This window comes from Heptranchias perlo, chromosome 2, assembly GCF_035084215.1.
Source record: "Heptranchias perlo isolate sHepPer1 chromosome 2, sHepPer1.hap1, whole genome shotgun sequence".
NCBI classification, from domain to species: domain Eukaryota; kingdom Metazoa; phylum Chordata; class Chondrichthyes; order Hexanchiformes; family Hexanchidae; genus Heptranchias; species Heptranchias perlo.
Genome location: NC_090326.1, coordinates 134,687,123 through 134,702,951, shown reverse-complemented (window position 1 = coordinate 134,702,951; position 15,829 = coordinate 134,687,123). Strand labels below are relative to the sequence as shown.

Sequence of the window (15,829 nt, the reverse complement as noted above, 5' to 3'; positions counted from 1 at the left end):
CTGCCGACCAGCGGCATTTGTCACTTTTTGGTCCAATTAATCCCTTATTTTGTCTACGCAAAAATACTATTAATTTCAATATAACGCAAAAGTGACCCTTAAAACTATTGTAGTAACTTCAATCAGGTGGACAGCATTTCTGCTAAAAAAAAAAGCTTCGTGAGTGACCACTTGCTCCCATCCGTGCACCAAAATTTCTGCTTTTTCCACATGCGATCAGCATGAGTGGCTACATGACTGGAACAGTGGAGGACCACGTCCCAACATCTCCCACTATGCCTTCCAGTTCTCTGAAGGAAAATCCAGGCTGTAAATACGAAAGCAACACTGGAATAATGGCTAATTGAATTCACTATAAAATGCTGTTAATATTCAATTTTGCACACACAAAAACACTGAATGCTTGGAAATATGAACCATCAATCAAATACACAATAAATAGTAACTGCAGTCAAACATCAAAAGCTAAACCAATATAACCCACTCATTCTTTTAGAGTTAAGAAAATGGGCATGAAAGTTGGAGAGTACCATTAAAAGGTTTCCAAATAAAACATTCTGCTGAATGATTTTTAAAATGCTCATGCAAAACTTTGCATCTAGGCTTGTTGAAACTCTTGCTGTGTTAACTAAGCTTAAACACTGCTGCAGTTCCAAGACTGCATGATGCAAGGTTCACCTTTGGTACAGCTGTACTTCGGTTCTTAAAGTTCCTATCCTGCTCTGTAGGTGAAATTTTTGTTACAGTATGAATCTTCAATTGCATTTTGCCTCATATTTTTCAAATACTTGCTGCATTCAAAACATAAAACTAGGCACTGTAACTATATATAAACCTACAGCGGCTAATAATTTGAGGGTTTCCCAACTCTAGTTAAATCCTCATGATGGCAAGTTTAGCAGCTGATCCAAAAACATTGCTTGTAATTGTTGTTGAGATATTTGGTTATTGTTTCAGAAAGCAATACACAAATACTTCTACCTTGCAAAGCTTCACAAACATTACACGGCCATGTTTCCCACAACATTGCCAGCAAAATGTGATGGATTATAAAAACTACTAGACTTTCTGCATGCTGACTACACAATAACATACCTCCATCTCGCTCTCTGGCTCGATGTGAATGCACAGTTTTACTTTTATGTCCTGTACTATCACTATGTTTATTTTCAGGGCTGTTAGAGCGTCGCAGCATTTTGCAGGGTGGTGATGGATCTCCTGATTCTCTAGTTTTGTCATGGCGATGATCACTGCTGCTGGTGTGACTCTTTGATGGGTATTTAAGAGTCTGAAATAGAAATATGAAATAAAGTTAATTAGAACAAATCTGAACTATAAGCAAATTGCCTGCATCTTGCATACAGATTCCATGGCCTTTCTAGTTTGATTATTCTTCAAATATATATTAAAAAAATCAAAGTAAATACAACTCAGTCTTGTGATCAATTAGACTAGATTTCTATACAAAAGTATTACTTTCCATTGGGCTGTCAGTTTATTATTGCAGTAACCTTGTAATTCAAGTTTCCTAGTGTTTTCCTTTTTTAAAAAAGTGATATTGGCCTTCAGAATTACAATAACTTTAAAACTAGATTTAAAAACAATGTATAAGATACAAACGGGACTCGCTGTCCAATTCCACTAATTTTACTAAATTCATTGCAAAAACATTACATTTGGGTCTAAAAAGAGGCAAATGCTTCATTGTCTTTTTTGTGGGAGGTAATTACTCGATTGTCTTTAGAAATGTACAGGCAAAAAATGATTTGCACACAGAAACCTACGGAATGGGCCTACGGATAGTTCAGAATTTATTTACATGCATATGTATGCACCATATACTCAAAACTAAACGGAAGCTACGAAAGCCAATTGAATCTAAAATAGAGCAATTCAAATGTGTCCAAACGTCATTAAATACTATTTTCGGAAAAGGTTTTAAAACGAAGTTTGGTTTTATTTCCCCCTCTCCTTCGGATCCTGATTGTAGAGTACTGAGGCCTGCTTCAGACGCACAAGCCTTCGTTAAAGTAAATGGCATTCGTTTCACTCTATGAGTAATATACCTGATAGGGCTGGGATTCCCTCCTGTCGTGACACCTGCAAAAAAAAAATCAGAAAATAAACATATCAGCAGTGGTACAAAATTTTTTTTTTAAACTTTGAAACAAAAACTCGTCAAGAAATGTATTTTTTTTAAAAATCTTTCAGAGTAAAATGGTCACCAGAAGGAGAGGGAAATTCGTTTCCTCAAGTTTCTACTTATTTTGGTTTACAACAAAAATGGCGGATTGTCAAAAGAGAAGGGAAATTCGAAAGAGGGGGAAAGGAGATTTAAAGAATAACAAGAAAAAACCTGAATATTTTACCCATCATTGAGTCTCGGTTGTTTCCTTGCATACATTACCATCAATGCTGTTGTATGTGGAGTGGATCAAAACGTAAATTAGATTTTTGTGAAGGGGGCAAAATAATACACAAAAACCGACCCTTTTTTTAACCAGTAAAGATACTACCAACTCTCGGGATCCATCTCACACACACAGCCCAGCACTGAAGAGGACGAGGCCCATACTACATACGGGTAACGCGTCAGCAATCGGTAACAGCCGACCCTCCCGCCGACGATCGGGCCTTTCCGGAAACCTTTCGGCACTTTCCGGTCAACATGCGCTCGGTCACCAACAAAAAGGGGAAAGTGAATAGTCGGTGACAACGAGAGAAAAGATAAATAACAACATTTAATTCATGTTATAACTTCCGCTCCTAATTTACTGAAGGTTTATAGATTCTTTAAATTGCATAGTGGGAGGCTGGTCACGTGATCGGGTTGCGAATGACGTCTGTCTTTAAAGAAAAATCTGATCGGTGGAGAAGAGGCTGCGGCTTTCTAAACAGTTACCAAATTAATGGTTCGAAACAAAGAAAAAAACAAATGAAGGGTAAATACAGAGACTTAGTGGGAGTGCGACACTGAAATAATGTGTTTGATAGATGTACTATCGCACAAGGTGCGCCAGGGAAAATAATGGCCGCTCAGGCCTGCAGAGTCTGACTTGATTTCCATGTACAGTAAACGTGTGTTACTCTTTGAAAATAAACAGGCGTTTCACATGTGGATGCGGGTTTCTAGTCTGTTTTACCCAATTTTCTCGTTAGCTCTCGCACTGTGGTAAAAATACACATACCTGCATGTCTCTGGTAGTTTAATTTTTCATACAAGGAGTGACTGAACTATTAAAAAAAATGTAAAGACCGCGTTGCTTCACAATGTTGCATAGAAGAAAAGCTATTAAGTCAACTCACCTTAAGCAATTTGCTAATAATATTCAGTAACCGGTTTTGGAAGAGAGAAATCATGCAAAATCGATATCTAATGTTCCAAAAATGGGTATTTTTTTTAGAAATAGTGGAAAATTAATATTTGATGCATTATGCTAAACATTGTTTTACCTTCAAAGTTTTTCTTCACTACTTTGTTGGTACACTTAGTTTTGCCTCTGAAGTAAATTAATAGAAATGTTAAGAAACCATGCTGCTCATTGGTATTTTTGCTACAATCAGTGCTCCAGCTGGATTATTGTGTCCAATTCTGGGCACCACACTTCAGGAAGGATGTCAAGGCCTTCGAGAGGGTGCAGAGATATACTAGAACGATACCAGGGATGAAAGACTTAAGTTACGTGGAGAGACTAGAGAATCTGGAGTTGTTCCCCTGAGAGTAGAGAAGGTTAAGGGGAGATTTAATAGAGGTTTTCAAAATCATGAGAAACTTTCCAGTGGCAGAAAGGTCAGTAACTAGAGGATGCAGATTTAAGGTGACTAGCAAAAGAACCTGAGGTGACATGAGGGGAAAAAAATTATGCAGCCCATTGTTATGATCTGGAAGGTACTGCCTAAAAATGACTTTTAAAAGGGAATCAGATAAATACTTGAAGGGGAAAAATTTGCATGGCTATGAGGAAAGAGCAGGAGAGTGGAACTAATTGGATAGCTCTTTCCAAGAGCCGGCACAGGCACGCTGGGCCGAATGGCATCCTTCTGTGCTGTATCATTCTATGATTAAGTGCCCAGAGAAATAAAAGACTCACTGAAAAACAAGTCAGAAGTATTAGAAGCCAAAACTTTTTTGTCATCTGCCTATTGTCTAAACAAGTTTAGTTACTTTAAACTGCAATTAGAAATGAAAACCAATAAGAAACAGAAAGCCAGAGAAATGTTATACTTGTATATGTAACTTTAAAAAGACATTTCTACTGTAGTTAATATTGGTAGAGACTAAACAATGCTTTGTCTTCAAAATTACTGCATGAAGTTTCAGTAGATATCAATTTGCAATAACAAATCCCATAAATTCATTGTGATTTATAAGTGAGGAGAGTATTTTGAAAAGGATGTTTTGTTCCAAGTAATCAGTAAATGACTTTGTTTAGATGTGTGGTATATTGGATTATGGGAGATGAGTGAAATGTCTTGAGTAAACCTAGTTCAGCTCTATCCTTGGGGTAACCTAAAGAAAAGTTTGGAAAAAAGCTTGGCATTCTGCAGTGTAAATTAATCTTGAAGTCTTGTGTACCCTTCTGCAGCAAAACTCCTTCAGTGGATTGATTGGACCATAAAGGATGACATCACAAAAGGATGCAATTGTGTGTGCTGCCTCTTTGCTGGATGATCCAACTGCCGCGCTGTCCACCCATAACCCCTGTACCCTTCCTCTGCTTTCAATATTTATCCAATTTCCTCTTAAAAGACATGATGGTCCTGCTTCAACCACTCCTAGTGGCAAAGTATTCCATGATGCAACAACCTTCTGTGTGAAGAAATTTTTCCTCACTCTGCTCATGGTCTTGGTAATCATTTTTAAATTGATGACCTCTGGTCACTGACTTCCCCAGTCAGTGGAAATAGTCTTCCCTTATTCGCTCTACCAAAACACTTAATAATTTATTTAAAACTATTAAATCTAATCAAAGCATTCTGTGCTGCAATGGAAATAGTGTCAGTATTTCAAATCTCTCCTCATAACTAAACTTTCCCATCCCTAGCTTCATCTGGGTGAATCTGTGCTGTGGCCGAACCAATGTTTTGTACAAATTTATCATTGTTATTTTACTTTGGTATTCTTATATTCCTATTTATAAAATCCAAGTTGGATAGTCGAGCAAAGAGGCAGCAGACACAATTGCGTCCTTTTGTGCTGTAAACCTTTATAGTCCAATCAATCCACCGAAGCAGTTTTGCTGCAGAAGGGTGCACAAGCCTTTTTTTCTGGCTCGACTTACCTGCTCTCGCATTTTCAGGGGATTAGATATCTAAACCCCGAGGTCTCTTCATCCGCACCCTTCTGTGTTTTTACACTAATTGTCTTGTTTTTCCTCCCAAAATGCATTGGATCTGTCTGTTCCTACTGGCAGATGGCTTCTCCAAGAACAGAGTAATTTACATTTATATCTTTCATGCAACAAAAGCCCCAGGGCATTTTACAGGCAATCAGAGGGCACAAGCAGGAAATGGGAGAGAAGTTAAGGGAGCTGACTGAAGGCAGGTGTTTTAAAATTTGTCTGATTGTGGGTGTCGCGAGCAAGGCTGACATTTAGTGCCCATCGCCTACTTGCCCTGTGTAGCGGTTTGATACAACTGAGTGGCTTGCTATGCCACATCAGAGGGCAGTTAAGAGTTGGGGTGGGACCAGAGTTACATATGGCCAGTTGGGTTTTTACGACAATCCGACAGCTTCATGGTCACTTTTACTGATAGTGTTTTATTTCTAGATTTTTTTATTTGAACTAAATTCAAATTCTGAAACTGCTATGGTGGGATTTGAACTCGTATTCTCTGGATTACTCATCCAGTAACATAACCATTATACTTGAAGAGTTAATTTTTGAGGAGGCTTTTGAAGGTGACAATGCAGAGTTTGCAAGGAAGCAAAATGGAGAAGTTGAGGAGAGTTCTGTCAATGGTGGTGGAGCAAACTAGGAGGGATTTTCAGAAATCCAGAGTCAGAGGAGTGGAGGCTGCATGCTGGAGTGTAGGATTAGAGAAGATTGCAAAAGTAAGTTAGATCACGGCTGTGGAGGGATTTAAAAATAGTAGTGAGGATTTTCAAGTTAGTCCACCAGGAACAGGGAACGAATGAAGGTTGGCAAAGATGGGTGATTGAAGTGGGAAACTTACGAGATAGGATACATATAGCAGCATTCTAAATGAGTTTATGGAAGATGCAACTTAAGAGGCCAGCAATGAGAGCATAGGCGAAATCAAGCCATGAAGTGACGAAGAAATGAATGAATGTTTCAGTGACATTGGAGGTGAAGTAGAAACACAGGAAAGTGATGCTGTGCAGATGGAACTAACTAGTTTTGGTCACTGCACAAAAGATAAGTCAGCAGCTTAGGGTCCATTAGGACAGCAAGGTTACATGCCATCTGGTTCAGTCTGAGTGGGCATTAGGGAAGCAAGTTTTAATCAGTGCCCAAAACAGGAGAGGTTTCCTTCTTGTTAATATTGAGCTTGAGACAGTTCGAGCTTATCCAGGACTTCATGTCTATAGGCTGTCGGGCAGCATGGAGGCAGTCATAAAATCAAACTTTGTTGTGCATTGGTAAAGTCGTCGGCCTACATATGGAAGTGACCACGTGATACTGCTCAGGGGAAGCACATAGATGATGAAAAGGAAGGGGTTGAGGGTGGAATCTTGAGGCACACCACAGGTGGATGCACAGGAGCAGGAGATGATGTCATTGGATGAGATGTACTGGGTACTTTGGTACAGGTCGGAATAGAACCAGGATAAGGCGGCGCCACGGTTGTGGATTATAGAGGAGGGTGGAGTATTCAAGTACATTGAAAGCTGCAGGAAGAATGAGAAGGGATAGTACTGGGATACAAACAGTGTGAATGGTATAGACGGTGCAGAATCCTTAAATTGCATACAGGAGAATTTTTTTTGGCCAATATGTAGCAAGCCCAACAAGAGGGGGGTGGGGGGGGCGCAGTTCTTGATTTAGTTCCAGGAAATGAAAAGGGGCAGGTGGAAGAAGTAGCAGTGGAAGAGCATTTTGGTGGTAGTGATCATAATACAGTTAGTTTCCATAACGATGCTAAAAAGGACAAAGACAGAGCAGGAGTTAAAGTTTTCAATTGGGGAAAAGCCAATTTTACTGAACTGGGAAGTAATTGAGCAGAAGTAAACTGGAAACAGCTACTTGAAGGTGTCAGAGCAGTGGGAGACATTCAAAGGGGTGATTCAAGGGGTTCAGGGTAAACATGTTCCCACAAAGAAAAAGGGAGGGGCTGTCAAATCTAAAGCCCCCTGGATGTCAAAAAGCATTCAGGGTAAGATAAGGCAGAAAAAGAAAGCCTATGATAGACACCGGGAACTCAATACTATGGAAAGCTTAGAGGAGTATACAAAGTGCAGGGTTGAAGTTAAAAAGGAAATTAGGAAAGCAAAGAGAGGGCATGAAAAAATATTATCAGGTAAAATCAAAGAAAACCCAAAAATGTTTGAAAATACATAAAGAGCGAGAGGATAACGAAGGAAAAAGTAGGGCATATTGGAGACTAAAAAGGTAAACTATGTGTGGAGGCAGAAGGTGTGGGTATGGTTCTTAATGAATACTTTGCATCTGTCTTCACAAAGGAGAGGGATGATACAGGGATTGAAGTTAAGGAGGAGGAGTGTGAAATATTGGATGGGATAAACATAGTGAGAGAGGAAGCATTAAGGGGATTAGCATCTTTGAAAGTGGATAAATCACCAGGGCCAGATGAAATGTATCCCAGGCTGTTAAAAGAAGCCAGGGAGGAAATAGCGGAGGCTTTAACAATCATTTTCCTAACTTCACTGGATACAGGCGTAGTGCTGGAGGATTGGAGACTGCTAACGTTGTACCGTTATTTAAAAAGGGAGCGAAGGATAGACCGAGTAATTACAGGCCAGTCTGCCTAACCTCGGTGGTGGGCAAATTATTGGAATCAATTCTGAGGGACAGGATAAACTGTCACTTAGAAAGGCACGGATTAATCAAGGACAGTCAGCACGGATTTGTTAAGGGGAGGTAGTGTCTGACTAACTTGATTGAATTTTTTGAGGAGGTGACAAGGAGGATCGATGAGGGTAGCACATTTGATATAGTATACATGGATTTTAGCGAGGCTTTTGACAAGGTCCCATGTGGCAGATTGTCAAAAAAGTAAAGGCCCATGGGATCCAAGGGAATGTGGCAAATTGGATCCAAAATTGGCTCAGTGGCAGGAAGCAAAGGGTAATGGTCAACGGGTGTTTTTGCGACTGGAAGGCTGTTTCCAGTGGGGTGCCGCAGGGCTCGGTACTAGGTCCTTTGCTTTTTGCGGTATACATTAACGATTTGGACTTAAACGTAGGGGGCATGATTAAGAAATTTGCAGATGACACAAAGATAGGCTGTGTGGTTGATAGTGAGGAGGAAAGCTGTAGACTGCAGGAAGATATCAATGGACTGGTCAGATGGGCAGAAAAGTGGCAACTGGAGTTCAATCCGGAGAAGTGTGAGGTAATGCATTTGGGGAGAGCAAGGGAAGGCATAAAAAGGCAAGGGAATACACAATAAATAGGAGGACAGATGTAGAGGAAGTGAGGGACCTTGGAGTGCATGTCCACAGATCCCTGAAGGTAGCAGGACAGGTAGATAAGGTGGTTAAGAAGGCATATGGAATGCTTTCTTTTATTAGCCGAGGCATAGAATATAAAAGCAGGGATGTTATGCTGGAATTGGATAAAACACAAGTTAGGCCACAGCTTGAGTACTGCACACAATTCTGATCAACACATTACAAGAAGGATGTAATTGCACCAGAGAGGGTACTGAAGAGATTTACGAGGATGTTGCCAGGACTGGAGAATTTTAGCTATGATGACAGATTGGATAGGCTGGGGTTGTTTTCCTTGGAACAGAGGACACTGAGGGGTGATTTGATTGAGGTGTACAAAATTATGAGGGGCCGAGATGGAGTGGATAGGAAGGACCTATTTCCCTTAGCGGAGGGGTCAATAGCCAGGGGGCATAGATTTAAAGTGATTGATAGAAGGATTAGAGCGGAAATGAGGAAAAATATTTTTCACCCAGAGGGTGGTGGGGGTCTGGAACTCACTGCCTGAGAAGGTGGAAGAGGCAGAAACCCTCAACTCATTTAAAAAAATACCTGGTTGTGCACCTGAAGAGCCGTGACTTGCAGGGCTACAGACCAAATGCAGGAAAGTGGGATTCGGCTGGGTGGCTCGTTGCTCAGCCGGCGCAGACATGATGGGCCGAATGTCCTCCTTCTGTGCTGTAAATTTTCTATGATTCTATGATTTACAACATAGTCACAATCACACAAGATGTTGCTGGGAATTTTGAACCAATTTTAGCCAGTCAGAGCCCAGTCTAAAGGAATTAGAACAGGAAATGGTGAGAGACAGCTGCAAAAAGTTGTTTGGCAATGTCATTAAGAACCTTGAGAGCAAGGGAAGATTAGAGATGGGCCATTAGTTCGAGAGAATAGAAAATTGAGCATGGGTTATTTGAAGTGGAGAGTAATGACAAAAATTTTGAAGGGGAACAATGCCAGAGGAGAGGCAGAATGATTGTATTGGCAAACAGTGAACTGAGAAGCAGTAGCTGAGTGATTAAGGGCTTTATCAGGAGGACATGAATCAGATGAGGGCTGGGAGAAAAACTGCAGAGTGAAGTTGGAGTTGGTGTGAGTGGAGCTGAGAGTTTGAGGGGCAGGAGGAGTTAGAGGTAGCTGAGTGGATAACCTCAATTTTGTCGACAAATCTTTTGAGTTCCTCACGTTTTCTGTTATAAGTGAGAATGGAGAGAAATTGGTGAAGGTGGTTTGTGAAACGGAGTTGTCCTTGCACTCCAGGATGATCTTGAAGTAGTAAGATTTGCATCAAATGCACAGCTGAGGCAATTGTGTCGTGGCACGTGTTGGACAAAAGGAGGGGCCGTTGGGGGTGATCAAGAACGTGTTTGTGAGGGAGCTGTGAAGTTGGTTTCTTCTCAGCAGAGAGAAATGGTGGAGCCGTTTGGGCTTGGAAGGAGATCGGAAGAAAGTTGAGCAATTGGTCAGAAATGGCCTTATCATTTATTGAAACCTTGCAGCTGTCAAGTTGCATTTTGATTGCAAGATCAAGGGTGGATTTATGTGTAGATTGGAGAGTTTTATGTCTGGGGTGAGGTTGGATGAGGACAGGAGTTTGGAAAAGTAGGAAGAGAGGTGACGGAGGAATTTAGATACTGGTTAAAATTGCCTCGCAGTTGCTAAGTACAAAGGCTAAATTAGGGTAATGGCCATGAAGTTTTGGGAAGAAAGCTGCCAGATGATTTGGGAGGGCAGTGGACATTGAACATGTAGAAATGGTGGAGAGTCAGAAAGGGTATGAGTGATGAGATGCTCAGAAGAAGGGAGTGTGTCAGGAGAGTAAAGGAAGCATTCTGTCAGGTAATATGGAGTGAAGGGGTAGCTGGGCAAGAGGAGGTAGAATTAACTGAGTTTTTTTTGGATGAAGAAATTCATGAGCCCCTCACATTTGATGTTAGCAAAGATGGAGGGAGCAGAGGAACGAGGTTGGAGAAGACAGTTTGTGATGGAGAAGAGGAATTTGGAAAGTCCTTGCTCTCCAGGACAGTCCTCAGGCAGGGTGCTGCCAAGGTTGTAATATTGGACAAGGAGAGGGAGATGTGGAGTAGGTGTGACAGTTTTATCCAGGGGCATGGTGGACAGGATGAGTGTCGAGAGGACATGGGGCAGTTTGCGTGTCTACTCTGGAAAAGCCAGCAGCAAGTGCAGCATTGGGCATGGCAAAGGATGGAGCAACGGGAACCCATGAATCTTTCCAAGAGGTGGAGATGCCGGTGATGGACTGGGGTTAACAATTGTAAACAATTTTACAACACCAAGTTATAGTCCAACAATTTTATTTTTAATCCCACAAGCTTTCGGGGGCTTTCCCCTTCCTCAGGCGGTGTACATTGGAGTTTAGAAGAATGAGAGGTGATCTTATTGAAACATATAAGGTCCTGAGGGAGTGTGTCAGGAGAGTAAAGGAAGCATTCTGTCAGGTAATATGGAGTGAAGGGGTAGCTGGGTAAGAGGAGGTAGAATTAACTGAGTTTTTTTTGGATGAAGAAATTCATGAGCCCCTCACATTTGATGTTAGCAAAGATGGAGGGAGCAGAGGAACGAGGTTGGAGAAGACAGTTTGTGATGGAGAAGAGGAGTTTGGAAAGTCCTTGCTCTCCTTGCCTTCCACACCACCTGAGGAAGGGGAAAGCCCCCGAAAGCTTGTGGGATTAAAAATAAAATCGTTGGACTATAACTTGGTGTTGTAAAATTGTTTACAATTCTTTCCAAGAGAGCTTCAAGCATGGGATCATGGTACGATAGGAGGTTGGCAGGGCAGTCGTGGAGTAATGGCCCAAGAGGGGAAGACAGGAGAGCATAAGGATCATAAGTGAAAGTTCAGTGAGAAATGGTCAACAGAAGATAGGAAAGTTCAGGTCTTGAGCGGCAGTCAATATGCTTACACATCAAATAAGGCCATTTCACCAACGAGCACGACACTGTTGGAAGCATAAGTCAGCAACCATTGGCATCTTCAGGAGAAGAGGGAAGAAAATACGGAAAGGCAGAATGAAAATCAGCACATGCAACGTGCCCTCTTGAGCAAATACGTATGAACATACGAATTAAGAGCAGGACCAGGCCATTCGACCCCTCGAGCCTGCTCTGCTATTTGATAAGATCATGGCTGATCTGATTGTGACCTCAACCCTACTTTCCAGTCGACCGACTGTAACCTTTGACTCCCTTGTTAATCAGGAATCTATCTAACTCAGCCTTAAAAATATTCAATGACCCTGCCTCTGGGGAAGGGAGTTCCACAGACTCACGACCCTCTGAGAAAAAAAATTCTCCTCATCTCCGTCTTAATGGGAGACCCCTTATTTTTAAACTGTGGCCCCTAGTTCTAGTCTCTCCCACAAGGAGAAACATCATCTCAGCATCTACCCCTTCTGGTCCCCTCAGGACCTTATATGTTTCAATAAGATCACCTCTCATTCTTCTAAACTCCAATGTATACAGGCCCAACTTGTCCAACCTTTCCTCATCAGATAACCCCCTCATCTCAGGAATCAGTCGCGTGAACCTTCTCTGAACCGCCTCCAAAGCAATTATGTCCTTTCTTAAAAAAGGAGACCAAAACTGCACACAGTATTCTTTCTCACTGGAATGTATCTTTGCTGAGTGTTATGAAATATCTCATTCAATATCTGCCACTGCATCTCCACTGACCGATCCCTTAACCTAATTTCCCAGTTCCCTTAAGCCAGCCCAGTCTTCATGCCCTAATAATTGCCCTAATTTAGGTTTAAGACACTAGTCTTAGACTTACTCTTCTTTCCTTCAAACTGAATGTGAAATTCATTCATATTGTGATCACTGCTACTGAGGCTCCTTTACAATGAGGTAGTTAATTAATCCTGTCTCATTACACATTACTAGATCGAGAATAGCCTGCTCTCTGGCTCCAGAACGTACTGCTCCAAGAAACTGTCCTGGAAGCACTCCATGAACTCATCTTCCAGGCTACCTTTGCCAATCAGATTCTTCCAATCCGTATGCAGATTAAAATCACCCATGATTATTGCTATTCCTTTCTCATAAGCACCCATTATTTCTTCCTGTATACCCTGTCCTACAGTGTGGTTACTGTTAGGGGGCCTATAAACTACTCCCACAAGTGACTTCTTGCCTTTACTATTTCTTATTTCAACCCAAACTGATTCCACACCTTGGTCTTTAGAACTAAGGCCATTTCTCTTTATTATACTCATGTCATCCTCAATTAACAGAGCTACCCCTCCACCTTTTCCTAGCTTCCTGTCCTTCCAAAATGTCAAGTACCCTTGAATATTCAGGTTCCAGCCTTTCTCATTTTGCAGCCATGTCTCTGTAATGGCTATCAGATCGTACATATTCATTTCTATTTGAGCTGTCAAATCATCCATTTTGTTACGAATGCTACGCGCATTCAAATACAAAGCCTTTAGTGCTGTCTTTATACTATTTTTGCAGCCTCCAGCCTTATCTGCTGGTGCACTCTTTAAGTTTGCACGCTCTGTCCCTTCCTGCCACTCTCTGATTATCATTTCCCTTATTGCTACCTTGCTCTCTTACCTTGTCTTCTTTCTTTAATTTATTACATCTTCCCTTACTTGTTCCCTCGCCTGCACTATTTAGTTTAAAGCCCTCTCTACTGCCCTAGTCATACGATTCACCAGATCACTGGCCCCAGCACGGTTCAGATGAAGGCCGTCCCAACGGTACAGCTCCCACTTTCCCCAGTGCTGGCGCCAGTGCCCCATGAGTTGAAACCCATTTCTCCCACACCAATCTTTGAGCCACAAATTCAACTCTCTAATCTTATTTACCCTATGCCAATTTGCTCATGGCTCAGGTAATAATCCAGAGATTTTTACCTTTGAGGTGCTGCTTTTTAATTTAGCCCCTAGCTGCTCATACTCCTGAAGCAGAAACTCTTCCCTCGTCCGACTTATGTCATTGGTACCTACGTGGACCACGACAACTGGATCCTCCCCCTTCCATTGCAAGTTCGTCTCCAGCCCAGAGCAGATGTCCCGAACCCTGGCACCAGGCAGGCAACACAGCCTTCTGGTCTCTCGTTTGCAGCTGCACAGAACTGTGACTATCCCCCGACTACATAGTCCCCTACTATCACTACATTCCTACTAACTTCCCCGACTTGAATGGCTTCCTGTACCATGGTGCCACGGTCAGTTTGCTCATCCACTCTGCAGTCCCTGCTTTCATCCATACAATTGTAAACAATTTTACAACACCAAGTTATAGTCCAACGATTATAGTTTACAATTGCTAACCCCAGTCCATCACCAGCATCTCCACATCATGTTCATCCATACAGGCTGCAAGCACCTCAAACCTGTTGGACAATTGCAAAGGCTGAGGCTCCTCCACTTCTACCTTCTCGATCCCCTGACCTGCCTCGCTCGCAGCCAAACCCTCCTATCACTGACTACTGACCAACTTTGATGACCTTATCCTAAGGGGTGTGACCGTCTCCTGGAACCTAATGTCCACATATTTTTCCCCCCTCCCTGCTGTGTCTGCAGCTCGACCTCAAGTTCAATGTCTCTGAGCCGAAGCTCCTCAAGCCGCAGACACTTACTGCAGACGCGTTTGCCCTGGATCATGCTGGCGTCCAGGGGCTCCCACGTTCTGCAGTCGCTACACTATACAGAGACTTTTGCAAAAACACCGCACTATCCCAGCATCTAACTTCCCCGTTTCACACCCATTGTCTTCCCAACAATAAGCCAGGAACAGCACCAGGCATACCTAAAAATGAGGTACCAACCTGGTGAAGCTACAACTCAGGACTAAATGCATGCTAAACAGCGGAAACAACATGCTATAGACAGAGCTAAGCGATTCCACAACCAACGGATCAGATCAAAACTCTGCAGTCCTGCCACATCCAGTCGTGAATGGTGGTGGACAATTAAACAACTAACGGGAGGAGGAGGCTCTGTAAACATCCCCATCCTCAATGATGGCGGAGTCCAGCACGTGAGTGCAAAAGACAACGCTGAATTGTTTGCAACTATCTTCAGCCAGAAGTGCCGAGTGGATGACCCATCTCGGACTCCTCCCGATATCCCCACCATCATAGAAGCCAGTCTTCAGCCATTTCGATTCACTCTACGTAATATAGACATAGAAAATAGGAGCAAGAGTCGGCCATTCGGCCCTTCAGGCCTGCTCTGCCATGCAAAATTATCATGGCTTATCGTCTAACTCAGTACCCTGTTCCTGCTTTTTCCCCATATCCCTTGATCCCTTTAGCATTAAGAAATATATCTATCTCCTTGAATACATCCAATGACTTGGGCTCCACTGCCTTCTGTGGTAGAGAATTCCACAGCTTCACCACCCGCTGAGTGAAGACATTTCTCCTCATTTCGGTTCTAAATGGCATACCCCGTATCCTGAGACTGTGACACCTGGTTCAGGACTCTCCAGCCATCGGGAACATCCTCCCTGCATCTAGTCCTGTTAGAATTTTATATGTTTCGATGAGATCACCTCTCATTCTTCTAAATTCTCGTGAATATAGGCCGAGTCGACCCAATCTCTCCTCAGACGTCAGTCCTGCCGTCCCAGGAATCAGTGTGGTAAACCTCTGTTGCACTCCCTCCATGGCAAGGACATCCTTCCTCAAATAAGGAGACCAAAACTGCACACAATACTCCAGATGTGGTCTCACCAAGGCCCTGTAAAAGTGCAGTAAGACATCCCTGTTCCTGTACTCAAATCTTCTTGCAATGAAGGCCAACATACCATTCACCTTCCTAACTGCATGTTGCACCTGAATGCTCGCTTTCAGCGACTGGTGTACAAGGACACCCAGGTCTCGTTGTACCTCCCCTTTTCCCAATCTGTCACCACTCAGATAATAATCTGCCTTTCTGTTTTTACAACGAAAGTGGATAACCTCACATTTATCCACGTTATACTGCATTGGCCATGTTCTTGCCCACTCACCCAACTTGTCTGAATCACATTGGAGCCTCTTTGCATCCTCCTCACAGCTCACATTCCACCCCAGCTTTGTGTCGTCTGCAAACTTGGAAATGATACATTTAGTTCCCTCATCCAAATCATTGATAAATATTGTAAATAGCTGGGGCCCATGCACTGATCCCTGTGGTACCCCACTAGTCACTGCCTGCCACCTGGAAAAAGACCCATTTAT

General features: G+C 42.5%; 1 protein-coding gene and 1 long non-coding RNA gene across 3 annotated transcripts in view; one reads left to right on the top strand and one right to left on the bottom strand.

Annotated features, from left to right (window-relative positions):
* The window catches only part of waca (WW domain containing adaptor with coiled-coil a), a 117,730-nt gene extending 115,136 nt beyond the window's left edge, over positions 1-2,594 (bottom strand). The window contains exons 1-3 of one of the 2 annotated variants that reach the window (XM_068007201.1): positions 2,370-2,594; positions 2,067-2,100; positions 1,096-1,288 (exon numbers count right to left, since the gene is read on the bottom strand). In XM_068007201.1, coding sequence (XP_067863302.1) covers positions 1,096-1,288; positions 2,067-2,100; positions 2,370-2,410 — 268 coding nt within the window. In that variant the 5' untranslated portion in view covers positions 2,411-2,594. The remainder of the gene's footprint in view (positions 1-1,095; positions 1,289-2,066; positions 2,101-2,369) is intronic. The other variant, XM_068007211.1, reaches the window with a different exon arrangement.
* Positions 2,595-2,685: 91 nt separating this feature from the next.
* LOC137344344 (uncharacterized) overlaps positions 2,686-15,829 on the top strand; it is a 48,450-nt gene continuing 35,306 nt past the window's right edge. The window contains exon 1 of the long non-coding RNA XR_010968333.1: positions 2,686-2,942. This is a non-coding gene — a long non-coding RNA (uncharacterized lncRNA). The remainder of the gene's footprint in view (positions 2,943-15,829) is intronic.